Source organism: Prionailurus bengalensis, chromosome D2 (assembly GCF_016509475.1).
Source record: "Prionailurus bengalensis isolate Pbe53 chromosome D2, Fcat_Pben_1.1_paternal_pri, whole genome shotgun sequence".
NCBI lineage: Eukaryota > Metazoa > Chordata > Mammalia > Carnivora > Felidae > Prionailurus > Prionailurus bengalensis.
Window position 1 is genome coordinate 53,428,840 of NC_057351.1, and position 12,902 is coordinate 53,441,741.

General features: G+C 39.4%; 1 protein-coding gene across 3 annotated transcripts in view; it reads left to right on the forward strand.

Annotated features, from left to right (window-relative positions):
• The window catches only part of LGI1 (leucine rich glioma inactivated 1), a 39,645-nt gene that overhangs the window by 14,430 nt on the left and 12,313 nt on the right, over positions 1–12,902 (forward strand). For all 3 annotated transcript variants that reach the window (XM_043597011.1, XM_043597010.1, XM_043597012.1), the window contains 2 exons: positions 5,463–5,534; positions 5,631–5,702. In XM_043597011.1, the coding sequence (XP_043452946.1) occupies positions 5,463–5,534; positions 5,631–5,702 (144 nt within the window). The remainder of the gene's footprint in view (positions 1–5,462; positions 5,535–5,630; positions 5,703–12,902) is intronic.

Consider the following 12,902-nt stretch of genomic DNA (forward strand, 5'->3'; position numbering starts at 1 on the left):
TATGAATTGAGCACTAAGCTAAATATCCTAAGGAAACAAGAGAAAATAAATAATAATTAGACAAAATAATAAATTAGAAAGCAATTGGAATAATAAATAAATCCAACATTTGATTCTTGGGAAACCAATAAAATAGCAGACCTTTGAAGGAAGCAACACTCACAAATGGAGAGAGCATTAATTATTCAATAAAAGGTTTTGAGTAAATTTGGGTAAGTATTTAGGAAAGAATCAAGGCAGTATCTCATCTCATATTATACATAAAAGTAAGTCTCAAATGGATCAAGGAGTCAAATGTTTAAAAAAAATTTTTTTAAAGGGGTAGATGTAGGTAATAGTTCATTGATCTTTATGTAGGAAAGAACATTTTAAGAATAAAAGCAAAGAAAGAATATGTACCATATGTATGCATATCAATATCTTTGGGTAGTATGATTATGTAATCTTTAGTTTTTCCTTTAAGCATTTCTGTGTTTTGCAGAATTTCTACAATGAGCATATAGTGTTCATAAGCAGAATACACCAAACTGCATTCAAAAGTTTTAAAGTCTTTACTTGAAAAAAAAATACAGGTTTAAAAGGTTTTAATATCACTTTGAGACTACTCACATTAATTAGTTCCTTTAAAAAGGGGATTATTGTTTCATTGTATTTCTTAAATCCCTATGAGCTAAACAGTGTTGTTACAGTTGTCCGCCAGAATGTAGATATTAAGTCATTTTGTGACCCTATACTGACAGGCTACCAGGTGTGTCAATACCAGGGCACTGGACAAGGAGTCTTGGGCCTCATGACCTTAAGCAAAGCTTTTCACAGCCCTCTGATCCTCAGTTTCCTCTTGTCAAACAGATATTAATATCTCCTCTACCACTTTCACAGAGTTTTTCCAAAGACCAAATAAGATAATCCATCAAGAATCTATGAAATATAGGCTATTATGAAGGCAACAACCATCATTTAAAGAATGAGCTATTGCCTGCCTGGAATTAACAGTTGGTATGTACAGTCTTCCTAAATCTCCTTCTTGTAAGGAAACATACACTCCCTTGGTTGCAGAGAGGAAATAAAGTCCTCCTCATTCCCCCTACAGTCCCCTTTCTTACTGAATTCATGAGGGTGATGACTAAGAGATATAAGTGCATTACCTTTGGGGGCAGGGTCAGATCGGTCAACACACATCCCTGTGTGCACCTCTACCAAAACTCTAGGGGGAAATGCCTGATGTTTTCCTTCCCTAAGAATAGAGGAAGTGGCAGAGACCTCACAGTTTCCCATAGGACCAGAGGTGAAGAGCAAATTCTAGACTATCTCCACACCAACCCACAGGATGGCTGCTTGGCAAGCCTATGGGATCTAGATCTCTGATTTGTGCCTCAGCGTATCAAGTTCATTCAGATGGTACATTGGTCCCCACCAACCCTTCTATGATGCTGCTTTTGTGAGCATGGTTGTCAAATCTGGGTCATATTATTGCAGAGTCTTACTACATGTAGTTATGGGGACAGGACCATCCACAGCACCTCTATGTCCCAGAGCCACTGCTCCAACTAGACTTGCTACAAGGAGCGAACTGCTCTCAGCCACCACAGGTAAAGAGTGGGTAGTGTAAGTGACCTGGAAGGGAAGCGTACCATATGCAACCCAGGCTGCATATAAGAGTCACCTAAGGAGCTTTTAAACATCCTCATGACCAGGCCACACCCCAAGTGTAGAATTTAACTAGAACCCCTCAGGGTAAGAACCAGTTGCCACCATATTTTTAAAGCTTCTCAGGTCTTTCCAAGTGCAACCAAGATTAAGAAGCTGTGGCTTAGGATCTAACACAGACCTAGGCATCTCCCCTGCTTCAACATTCACACAACCTTCCCTTTGCAAGGCCTCCTCCACATTCTGCTCTCTCGTAAGTGTGCCTGGCTCATACTTTGCCTGCCAGGGAGCTAACTCAACCCTGAGGCGTCCTTTCTCCTTCAGCTCCTCTGCTGGCTGGCTCCATCTCTGTTTGCTGATTCCAAATACCCAGGAAGGGACTTATCTTTAGCCTAATTTGCCTTTTGAACCAGGGTATTTGGCCCTTGGGAGGCTGACTGACCCCAGGATCAGCTATTCTGGATAAAAACATGAGTCCTAGCCCTAGTAATCTGTGGAAAGGGACAGAGTTTGTGCTCTGCTTGGTCTGCTCTAGGTCTGTCATGTGTGAAGATGGTATGGAGTAGCACAGTTTCCTTTTAACAGGGACTGTGGGATTCTTTAACAACTGGCCCAATGGCAAATCATAATATTGAAATCAAACATATTTCAAGAAATTCATAAAAATTAAGGATCAGAGTTTCACCCTCTTTATAGAACATGATTTTTAGTCTTTTAAGTATACATAGAATAATAAAATGGATAGTCTATTCAACTATATTTATAATGTATGTATAATTTTATACATCTTTGTCTACAGAATCCTTGTCCTTAGAAAACCACAATTGAATTTAGAATTGAAAGACTAAGATACTCATTATTATCTTAACCAGAGTGATTTTTTTTTAGTTTTTATTAAGAAACTTTTTTTTATTGAAATGTAATATACATAATGAAAAGTGTACATATACTAAGTGTTTATCTCGATGACTTTTTAAGAATGTTTTTCAGAGAAGTTTTAGGTTCACGGCAAAATTCAAGAGAAGGCACAGAGATTTCCCATATACCACCTACCCTCAGACATGCATACCCTCCCCCATTACCAACATCCCCCACCACAGTGGGACATTTGTTACAATTGATGAACCTACATTAATACCCAGGGTCCCTAGTTTACATAATGGCTCACTTCTGATGTTGTAGATTCTAGGGTTTTGACAAATGTATGATAATATGTACCCATCATTCTGGTACCATACAGAGTATTTTCACAGCCCTAAAATTCCTCTGTGCTCTACCTATTCATTCCTGCTTCCACACCACTGTGGTTTTTTATAAAGTGAATATCTTTGTAATCAGCATCCAGGTCAAGAAACTAAGCACTATCATTACCCCAAAGACTCCCCTTGAGCTCCCTTCCAGTTACCACCCATCTCCAACGGTAACCACTATCTCGATTTCTGGCAGTATAGCGAGTTTTGCTGGGCTTTGTGGGGTTTTTTTGTTTTTGTTTTGTTTTGGGTTTTTTGTTTTGTTTTTTTTTTTGTTCTGGCTTCTTTCTCTCAACTTAGGTTTGTGAGATTCATTCATATTTTTACATGTAGCTTCCGTTTTAGCCAGAGATTTTAATCCTTGAAATATCCAGTTCAACAAGCATTATTTAACCAGGAACTGTGCTCAGGGCTGGGGACACAAAAGTAAATAAGGGTAAGCCCCTGCTCTAAGGAACATTCAATCTAGTAATGTAGTAATGACAAGAAGTTAATGTAAATTGAATTCCTTTTGTTTAACAAATATTTATTCAGTGTCCACTATGGGATGGGCAGTATTACAGGTGCTAGGGATAAGCAATGGACACGCAGATACAGATTCTACTGGGAATCCTCTGTTTTATTTCCCTGACATGCGTGGGCAAGTTCTGCCCACTAATATCTATTTCCTGCTCTGTTTTGCATCTAATTTCAACATAAGGGGAACTAGTGCTGAAAGCTCTTTCTTCTGGTGACTTAGAGTGTACAGTTTTGAAGTGGCTGCCCCAACCACGGGGCAGTTTGCAAAGCAGTGAGCATGGGAGGTATTTCTCAGTATCTATTTTTGCCTTATTCTATTCTGTCCATCACTGATAGTGCCTATTCAGAATGAAACAAAGCTCTGGAACATAAGGAAGGCTTTGGATGTTACTTGGAGCAAAGCTGAGCAATCTTGTTTTTCACAACTGTGAAGTAAGAAGAGACAAGTGCCAGAGTTATGACTGGAATCATAAACCTTTGAATTTGTTGTAATAACTACAAGCATCTAATAAGTATCATTATTCATCAGTGTTGACTTTTCAGAGCCTAGTCAATGACTTAAGTATAAAGCTATGATGTTGGAAGAGGAGAGAAAGAGAATCCAACATCACTCCAGGATTGATAGCTTAAGATGAAATGGAACAGAGCATCTAGTTTAATTTATTTGGTTCATGTTTCCTCCCATATAAAAGTAGAGATAATAGTAAACTTCACTTCCATGTATCTCTGTTTTACCTTCAAAGATTCTCAGTCATGCTCAATTCATCTCCAACTCACTGCTTTCCCCTCCCCTGATTATTCTGAAGGAATCCCAGATGTCAAAATTTTCAAAAATGTTCAGGAAGTAAGATCTCTTAGTATTAGTCTCCTTAGTTAACAGGTATAGAGAGGTGAAATCACCAAGCTAGTTAGCGCCAATTATTTTTAATCCTTAGACTTCAAAAGTAAGTCAAAAAGATTCCTAACAGAGAATATTGGACTTTACATAGTGCAGTTAAATGGGATGTATGAGATTTGAATTATCAAATTATGTCAAACACCTGGTCTAGTCCATGACCATGATCACATTTTGGATAATAGTTACAAGTGGAATAAGAGGTTCCCCCACACAAGAGCCTTACTGTGTAGATGGAACATCACTTGAACCCATTACAAATTTGTCACCAGTACATTTAAAACTTTATTTTTAGCTTGTATCAACACTTTATCTAATGAATTCCATAAGTTAATACTCACTCAAAAAAAAAAAAGCACCTCATCTTTGTATTATTTGGCCTATAATCACCTCTTTTAAGTCTGTCATTCAGAAGCTGGCAACTTTTCCAAATTGTTCAACAGGATGTTGGGACTGCTGGTTGATGTTCCTTTTCATCAGTAATTTCAAAACCAAATTCTTGTGGATTTTGACATTGCAAATAAATGTGCCCAAGTGAAACTTTTTTTTTCCCCAACTATTTAGTAATAAAATGGGTCTAAACCTTTTCCTAAGCCTCACTGTTTCCCATCTTAAGCCTGTTCTATTATCTAAGAAGGATGTTAGTTGATGTTCATTGAGCCAGTGTTGATGGCCTATCTACTGTGAGATATCAAAGCAAAACTAGGCTTTGATGGAGCTACTTTTCCAGGGCTTCCGGGCTTAACACCCTGAGGCACCATTGTATGAGCTGATCAGAATGTTCCAGAAGTTTCTAGAGCAAGAGGGAAAGATTCTGTTAGTGTCTTTGTCATAAAAATGTGCAAAATGTTGCTTTGGCTGCTTTGACTGTCAAACTTGTCCAGTGATATCTCAAAAATGTTACTCAGGGCATGTGACATCCATCACTGTGAGAAGTGGGACATGAAGACTCTACGAGTATCTGATGAAGAGATAATTGGGGGTAAAAAAAAAAAGCTTCAAAGATTACCTAAATAAACAACACTGTGGAAGACAGACACCTAGACACTTTTCCATACACAACTCCCATTCATTTCTTTAAGACATAATAGCAGCAAAGATTGACAATCTGTCAGGTTAACTGTTTTCATTGTGTACTTTTTCCTGGGCAGATTATTCACATCGAACTCCTTTGATGTGATCAGTGATGATGCTTTTATTGGTCTTCCACATCTAGAGTATTTGTAAGTAAAAAAAACTTTTCTTTGACATAATGATTCAGGACAAGTCCTCTTGGGTTCCTACAGCTGTCTGACAACAAATATTATAACTTATTGCAGATTCATAGAAAACAACAACATCAAGTCCATTTCAAGACATACTTTCCGGGGACTAAAGTCTTTAATTCACCTGTAAGTATGAATGTTGCTGTTACTTTTTAAGCTTACTAATAGACAATGCAGTTTGATAATCTGTGGCTAAAGCGCCCACTTAATGGGTAGTCCATGAAAATTTAAGAAACCTAAATGATTTCTCTCCATGCATACTTGCCATATCTCCCTGTCATCAGCCAGTGTGTGTCCAAGAAATTGATTACTATTAATAGGATTAGCCTAATCCAACCATAATTAGGAAAATAATCTAATGCAGGGAAGTTGTGTGGCTGAAATAACTTTTTAATTATCTACTTCATTACTCACTTCATGGATAATTATGGATTGACTATATAGCTTAATTTGATATGTGCTGTTTTTCTTTTTCTGTGTAAATCCTGACTTTATATACATTTAAATATATGCTATACCCACCAGCAATGTCTACACAGTACCTGAACAACTTGTTTATAAATTAAATGTTTAATTATTCAATGGATGGCTAGAGGTACAACTGTTGTTCTTAACAGGAGACAATTTTGCCTCCTAGGGAACATTCATCAATATCTAGAGACACGTTTGATTGTCACAACTGGGGGCTGTAATTGACATCTAGTGGGTAGAGGGAAGCAATGCTCTTAAACACCCTACAATACACAGGACAGCCCCCACAACAAAGAAATATCCAGTCTAAAATGGCATAGTGCTGAGTTTGGGAAGCTTGAAAAACATGAACAAAATAACTTATTTGTCCTAGCCTCCCCCACCGCCTACACACACACACACACACATACACACACACACACGCACACACACAAATGTATTTTTAAGAAAGCTAGAGGGCATGGGAAGAAAAAGCACTAACATTTATTAAGTCCCCACTATTATGTTGGTCAATTTGCTTTACATGGATTTTCATTTAATCCTTTTAACAATCCTGCCAGATAAGTAAAATAATCCCCATTTTAGAAATGAGAAAACAGAGACCCAGAGGTGATATGTGACTAGTGAACTGAATAGCTATGGGATTATAGCATCAGTAGTAGAACTGCAATGATTATTCATCCATTCAAGGCTATTTTTCAAGTGCCTAATATGTGTCTCATAATGTTGAGACAAAAGTCCAGGAGACCCAAATGCCACTCCATCAATTTTAACCTGTTCCCGCACAATACCTCACTATCAGCTCTGTTCTAAGCCCCAGATCTATAGCAGGGAACAAGGCAGACAAAAATACTTGCCTTTTGAGCCACATTCTAGTGTGTCCACATGGTCCTAATGCTTCTTCTCACCAAGCCTTGTTTCAACTCCTGTTTGGATTTGCAACAAGGAAGGGGGAACTGATGGCCAGATGTATTATGCACAAATCATTATACCTTTTAAGTCTCCTGTGAAAAGTAATTATAATAAAAAATGTTTGCTAGGCTGCTCTGCATGTCAATGATATAATGTGATGCAAAAATAATCGTGCATGGTATAAAAGTTATGCCATTTTATCACAGAGCCAAACACCACCAAACCTCATTATTTAGAAAATGATAAATAACAGAAACAAATATATGGAAGAAGAAATGAAAGTCTTGACCTCAACTTGAGAGCTTCTTAATTCACATAAATCCCATTCAACATAGCTTCTGTGTGATGCTTAGCATCATGAAGGGCTAAAGGAAGGATGTAAGATCCAGGTATCCTTTCTGGGAACTTGCAGTATAAGTCTTGCCATTCCCCTTGGTTCACTCAAGTGTATCTTCTCTTCAGTCTAAAGGACTGCCTGACCTGGAAAGAAAGGAGGAAGGAAGGAAGGAAGGAAGGAAGGAAGGAAGGAAGGAAGGAAAGAATGGTTAATGAAAGGAGAGAGGGAGAGAAAGGAAGGAAAGAAGGGGAAGAAAAAATGGAAGGAAAGAGGCTAGAGATGGGGAGCAAAGGGAAAAAGAAAAAAAATCTATACAACACCCTAATGAAGAACATCTATTTTGTTTGACTACAGACTGTTAGGTCCATCAAATGAAACGGGAATTGAAATTTGGGTTATAATGAGGCCCTTTATAAGAAGGGGACACTGGTATAGCATGTGCTTAACATCTAGACATTTTCAAGCTCAAGGGAACACTAAAGTCAGTATTCAAAGAGGCATGAATCTTAAGGGTCAGACAGTGAAAGGAAAGACGAACCTCTCTGACCAGGTGCTAGAGGTGGGAAGGTGTTATGAGGGAACAGGTTAAAGTTGACTAAATGAATATGACCCTTAGGTCTCTTGCATCTTTATCTAATACTCAGATTGACTCATATGGCATTGCCAATATTAGACTGTTTTTGATCTACAAAAATGCAATGCCATATGGTTCATCCTAAATAGTCTTTAAGAAAGTGTCACACAAAGATGAATAAGATCCAATTCCAACCTGGAGAAGCTCAGCCTGGCAAGAGGAATTAGACAAACAAATATTTTCTCACTGAGTGCCTTTGTCCCCAAGTTATATTCTCCTTTCCAGTTATGCCATTCTTTGAGCTGTACTCCTTTCTCCCTTCCTTCCTTCCTTCCTTCCTTCCTTCCTTCCTTCCTTCCTCCCTCCTTTCCTCCTTCCCTCCTTCCTTCCTCCCTCCCTTCCTCCTTTCTTCCTTTCCCTCCCTCCTCCCTTCCTCCCTTCCTTCCCTTCTTCTTTTTTTCTTTTCTCCTTTCCTTTTTTTCCTTTCAAGGAGAGATGGGTAGGGAAGATTTGAAGCCTAAATGTCCCTCTGACTGCTCAGCACGTCAAGTTAATTTTCCATTATTTACCACCTGTAAATAAATCTGGCATCTGTTGGAGCCATTAGTGTCCTTTTTAAGATTTTAGGCTTCAAAGTGCAATTTCCTCCACCTTGGACCAAGTCTTCCAATCAAAAGCAAGCACTGAATCAGTGAGGAATGATCACCTGACCCTCTAAATTGCACATACTGGAGGAAGTTTACCAAGTTTTTTCAGGTCTTGACCTCATTATAGTCTCCTGGTGACCTTACAAAAGAGACAGGACAGTGGCACTACCCACGGTGACACGAGAACATGGAGGTGCACCTGCATTTAAGCTACTCCCCAGCTAGTAGTAAAAGCAGAAGTTTCCTGGGGTCTTTAATAAGACATCTCGTGCCCTCCCATTATGACAGGACCAGAAAGCTTTGATTGAGCTGCCTGGATCCTCCCACAGGACATGGTCTGAGAAGCAAATATGACTAGGAAAGAAGGAAAAGATCCTGAAGACAGGAGCCCTAGCCTCGCTCTTCATCTCCAAATGCAAATAGTTGGGATGAGACATATACTTTTATGTCCAGCTGGCTTCCACTCTGCCCCACCTGAGCATATACACATTCAGTCAGTTCCTAAGGAAGCAGCACACTTACCTTACCTTCTTATACATCTATCTCAGGAAACTTAACTTCTAAAGAGAGATTTATAGACAACTTAAAAGTTACTATATATACACACTCCCCCTCAAGCTAGCTTTCAGAGTAGGGTGAATACATTTCAGTCCTTATAAGGCCAGTCAAATCCTGGGACACTATCTATTAGTTTATTTTGAGCGACTGTCCCAATGTTATATATGTTTAACTTGAATGTTTGAATAGTTTGTATATTTCAACAAGGTTTGAATTTTTCTAATGACTGTGCATTACTCTTGAAATCAAGGGGAAAATGCATTAAAAATATTTTATGGCCAATGATGATGAAATCTGTAAACATTGTGTATTTCTGTTAATACCCATGAGCCTTTTTCATAATTATTTCCTTGGGTATCACATATGTGTTTGTAACTAAGGCCCAATAGAGGCAGGTCTGTTTGCATATATATATAAAAATATTCGGGAAAAATTGTCATCGATCTGTATGTGTTGTGGGGCACCTGCTGGTTGCTCAGCACTGTAGGGGTGCAAAAGGTATATACAGCAGTCCTCAAACTCAGGGTGCCTATGTGTCCCCAATCAGTCAGGCAGGATGCCTTCACAATGACATACATGCAAGGAGGCAGTGCGATGCAGTGGCTGAGGGTGATCTCTGCCACCAGACTGCCTGGGTTCAAAGCCTGAACAACTGTGGAATATCAGGAGGTCACTTAACTCCACTGTGCCTCAGATTTCTTATATGTAAAATGGGAGTGATAATAATCTGTAAAAATAGCGACAGGAAACAATAAGATACTTAGGAGTACCTAACTCCTAAGGTTATCATGAGATCAAGTGAGTTAATCTATGCAAAGTGCTTAGCACAGAGTCTGGTATGCAGTCAGCACCATTATGTAGGGATAAATTAAACTCACTGCCTAACTTCTATTCATCCTGGATCAAGATTCCAAATGCTGCAATGTATTTATCCCCTTTAAATGTTTTGTTTGAAATGAAAATAACTGCACTTGAAGCACTACAAGTTCAGTCAGACAGCAACTCAAGACGAGAATCTGCACTGCAGGGAGGCTGGGAGCACCCCAGATAGCTGTGGGTGATGTTTCTTAGCAGCAGAGCCCAATGGCACTGAAACAAACGTGCTGTCTGAGACAGTCTGGTCTGCCTTAGAGACAAGACTTTCCAGTAGGTTCCTTAGTCATAATCACAGGTTTTCTCAGGTAAACCAGGAAGACACCAAAGTGGAGGGAATGGTCATCCCCTCTGTCGGGAAAGAAAGACTGTCTGCCATTGGGAATGCTTGACCCTACTCAGCTAGTTTCAAGGTAACTAGACATTCAGTTGGGTAATTTCCTGGTGTCTTAAAGAATATTTCTAAGGCAGACTCTGAACCAAGACTAGAGAATGGTGCTTAGTTGAAGGCACACTTTAAAGAGCCTCCACATTGCTTTGGAATGAGTGAGGCTAAGTGAGGATGAGGCTAAGAGGAGGGAAGGCTCTTTGTGAGCAGTGGGTCTATGTGATGTGGGGGTGCATGGCAATGGCAGTTCACAGGGCTTTGTACTTTCTCCCCAACTCAGTGTCTTGGTATAAGGGGGCTAAAAGAAGCATCTTCTACTCTTTTCTTTGTCTAGATTGGTGCCCTTCTACTCCTCCACTCCAGCCTGCCTCATTCATATCTAAGTATCTACTGAGGGCTTACTTTGTGCCAGGTACTAGGAATACAGTGATAAGAAAAGCATCCTTCCAGTACTAACTACAGAATCAACCTAGAACAAATTAACATTGATGAAATATATCCTCAAACCTTTCCTTGCCTTGTCTTCACTCCTCTCCTGATCAGTGCTATCCCCAACACACTCCTCCCCACCTCAGACATTCTGGTACACCCCTACTCCCTATAAAAGCCTGTGACCAAACTCATTGACTCTTAACAACATGGCTTAAAGTATTGCCCCTCCTCATATCATTTCATAATTATTAAAGATGAAGCCATAGCCTTTCACAGGTGAAAAGTATAAAAATGTGATTTAAGAGCTAGAATAGAACTTGCAGATTATTGTGACCAAGTGATCGTTCTCTTTGCAGAAAAGAAAACAGTCAGAGCTCAAAACCAGTATGCCATTCCTGGCCCATGTCATTTCCACCCCACTCTGCTGCCCAATCCAGGGAGCCCTGAAGAGGGCAGGCAGGCAAAGTGTCGGCTTGGTCAGTTGCCCAGATTTCCTTCAGTCATGCTATGCAGAACGTCTTTTCCTGACAATTCTAGGGCCACCTCTGACTCCTTTCCTCTCTCTCCATCAGCCTTGTAATTTGTTTTCCTCTTATTCCTAATAATACTCATATTTAGTTTTAAAGTCTAGCAATGATTTGACCTTTACCCACCTAACATATTTTTGAAGAGGAAGGAGGCCCCCCACATCAGTTCAAGCTCACACCTTTTCATGCCATCTCACACTGGACCAGAAAGAAGGAGACAGAAGGTCTCTAGACCTTTAGGAACAGTAACAGGTGTCTCTGAAATCAATTGCTTTCCACGTGAATATCACCATGAGATGAATGCTGTATTAATGACTAAAAGAAAATATGACAAAATCTTTCTTTAAATGTTTTTATTTATTTTTGAGAAAGAGAAAGAGACAGAGGACGAGCGGAAGAGGGGCAGAGAGAGAGGGAGACACAGAATCTGAAACAGGCTCCAGGCTCTGAGCTATCAGCACAGAGCCTGATGCAGGGCTCAAACTTGTGAGCTGTGAGATCATGACCTGAGCCGAAGTCATACGCTTAACCGACTGAGCCACCTAGGCACCCCAAAATATGACAAAAATCTTAACAGTAATTGGCAGGATGGTTATTGTTTTACACTTGAAAAATAGAATTTTTATACTTTCCAAAATTTCTTGAAGAAATAATAATAAGTGTTATTATATATGTATGTATACATATATATGCATATGCATATATGTGTGTATATGTATATCAGGAAAAAATATATGCCAGTGACATATCTATCACTAATAAATGTGTATGCTTTATATACATCAGTAAAAGATGAGACACTTAAAAATACGAAGGCATAAAGTTCTGTCTACTCAGAGAGGCAAAGAAAATAGATGATCTCAACCTCCTGAATTGAGCATTTAAAAGTGCTTAGATATTGGGGCACCTGGGTGGCTCAGTTGATTTAGTGTCTGACTCTTGATTTTGGCTCAGGTCATAATCTCACAGTTTGTGAGATCAAGCCCCATGTCGGGCTGTGTGCTGACAGTACGGAGCCTGCTTAGGATTCTCTCTGTGTCTCTCTCCCTCTCTCTCTCTCTGCCCCTCCCTGCCTCTCTCTCTCTCAAAATAAATAAATAAACTTAAATTTTTTTAAAATAATAAAAGTGCTTAGGTATTAAGTATCACTGGCATTGACAACAACCAAGAAACAGATTAGTTTTGTGCCTTGATTATCTGACATAAGGCTTAAAAATTCACATGCAGATGCAGAAATTTTCCCTGGAATCTATTTCAAAAGTGTATTTATAAAAATATTAGTAGTTTTTTGTGTTAATTTTCACAATAAATGAAATTGGTATTTTTTTTTTTTAATTTTTTTTCAACGTTTTTTATTTATTTTTGGGACAGAGAGAGACAGAGCATGAACGGGGGAGGGGCAGAGAGAGAGGGAGACACAGAATCGGAAACAGGCTCCAGGCTCCGAGCCATCAGCCCAGAGCCTGACGCGGGGCTCGAACTCAGGGACCGCGAGATCGTGACCTGGCTGAAGTCGGATGCTTTAACCGACTGTGCCACCCAGGCGCCCCGAAATTGGTATTCTTTACTCAGTTTTGCAGATGTAGAGACAGAAACCAAGAGAGGTT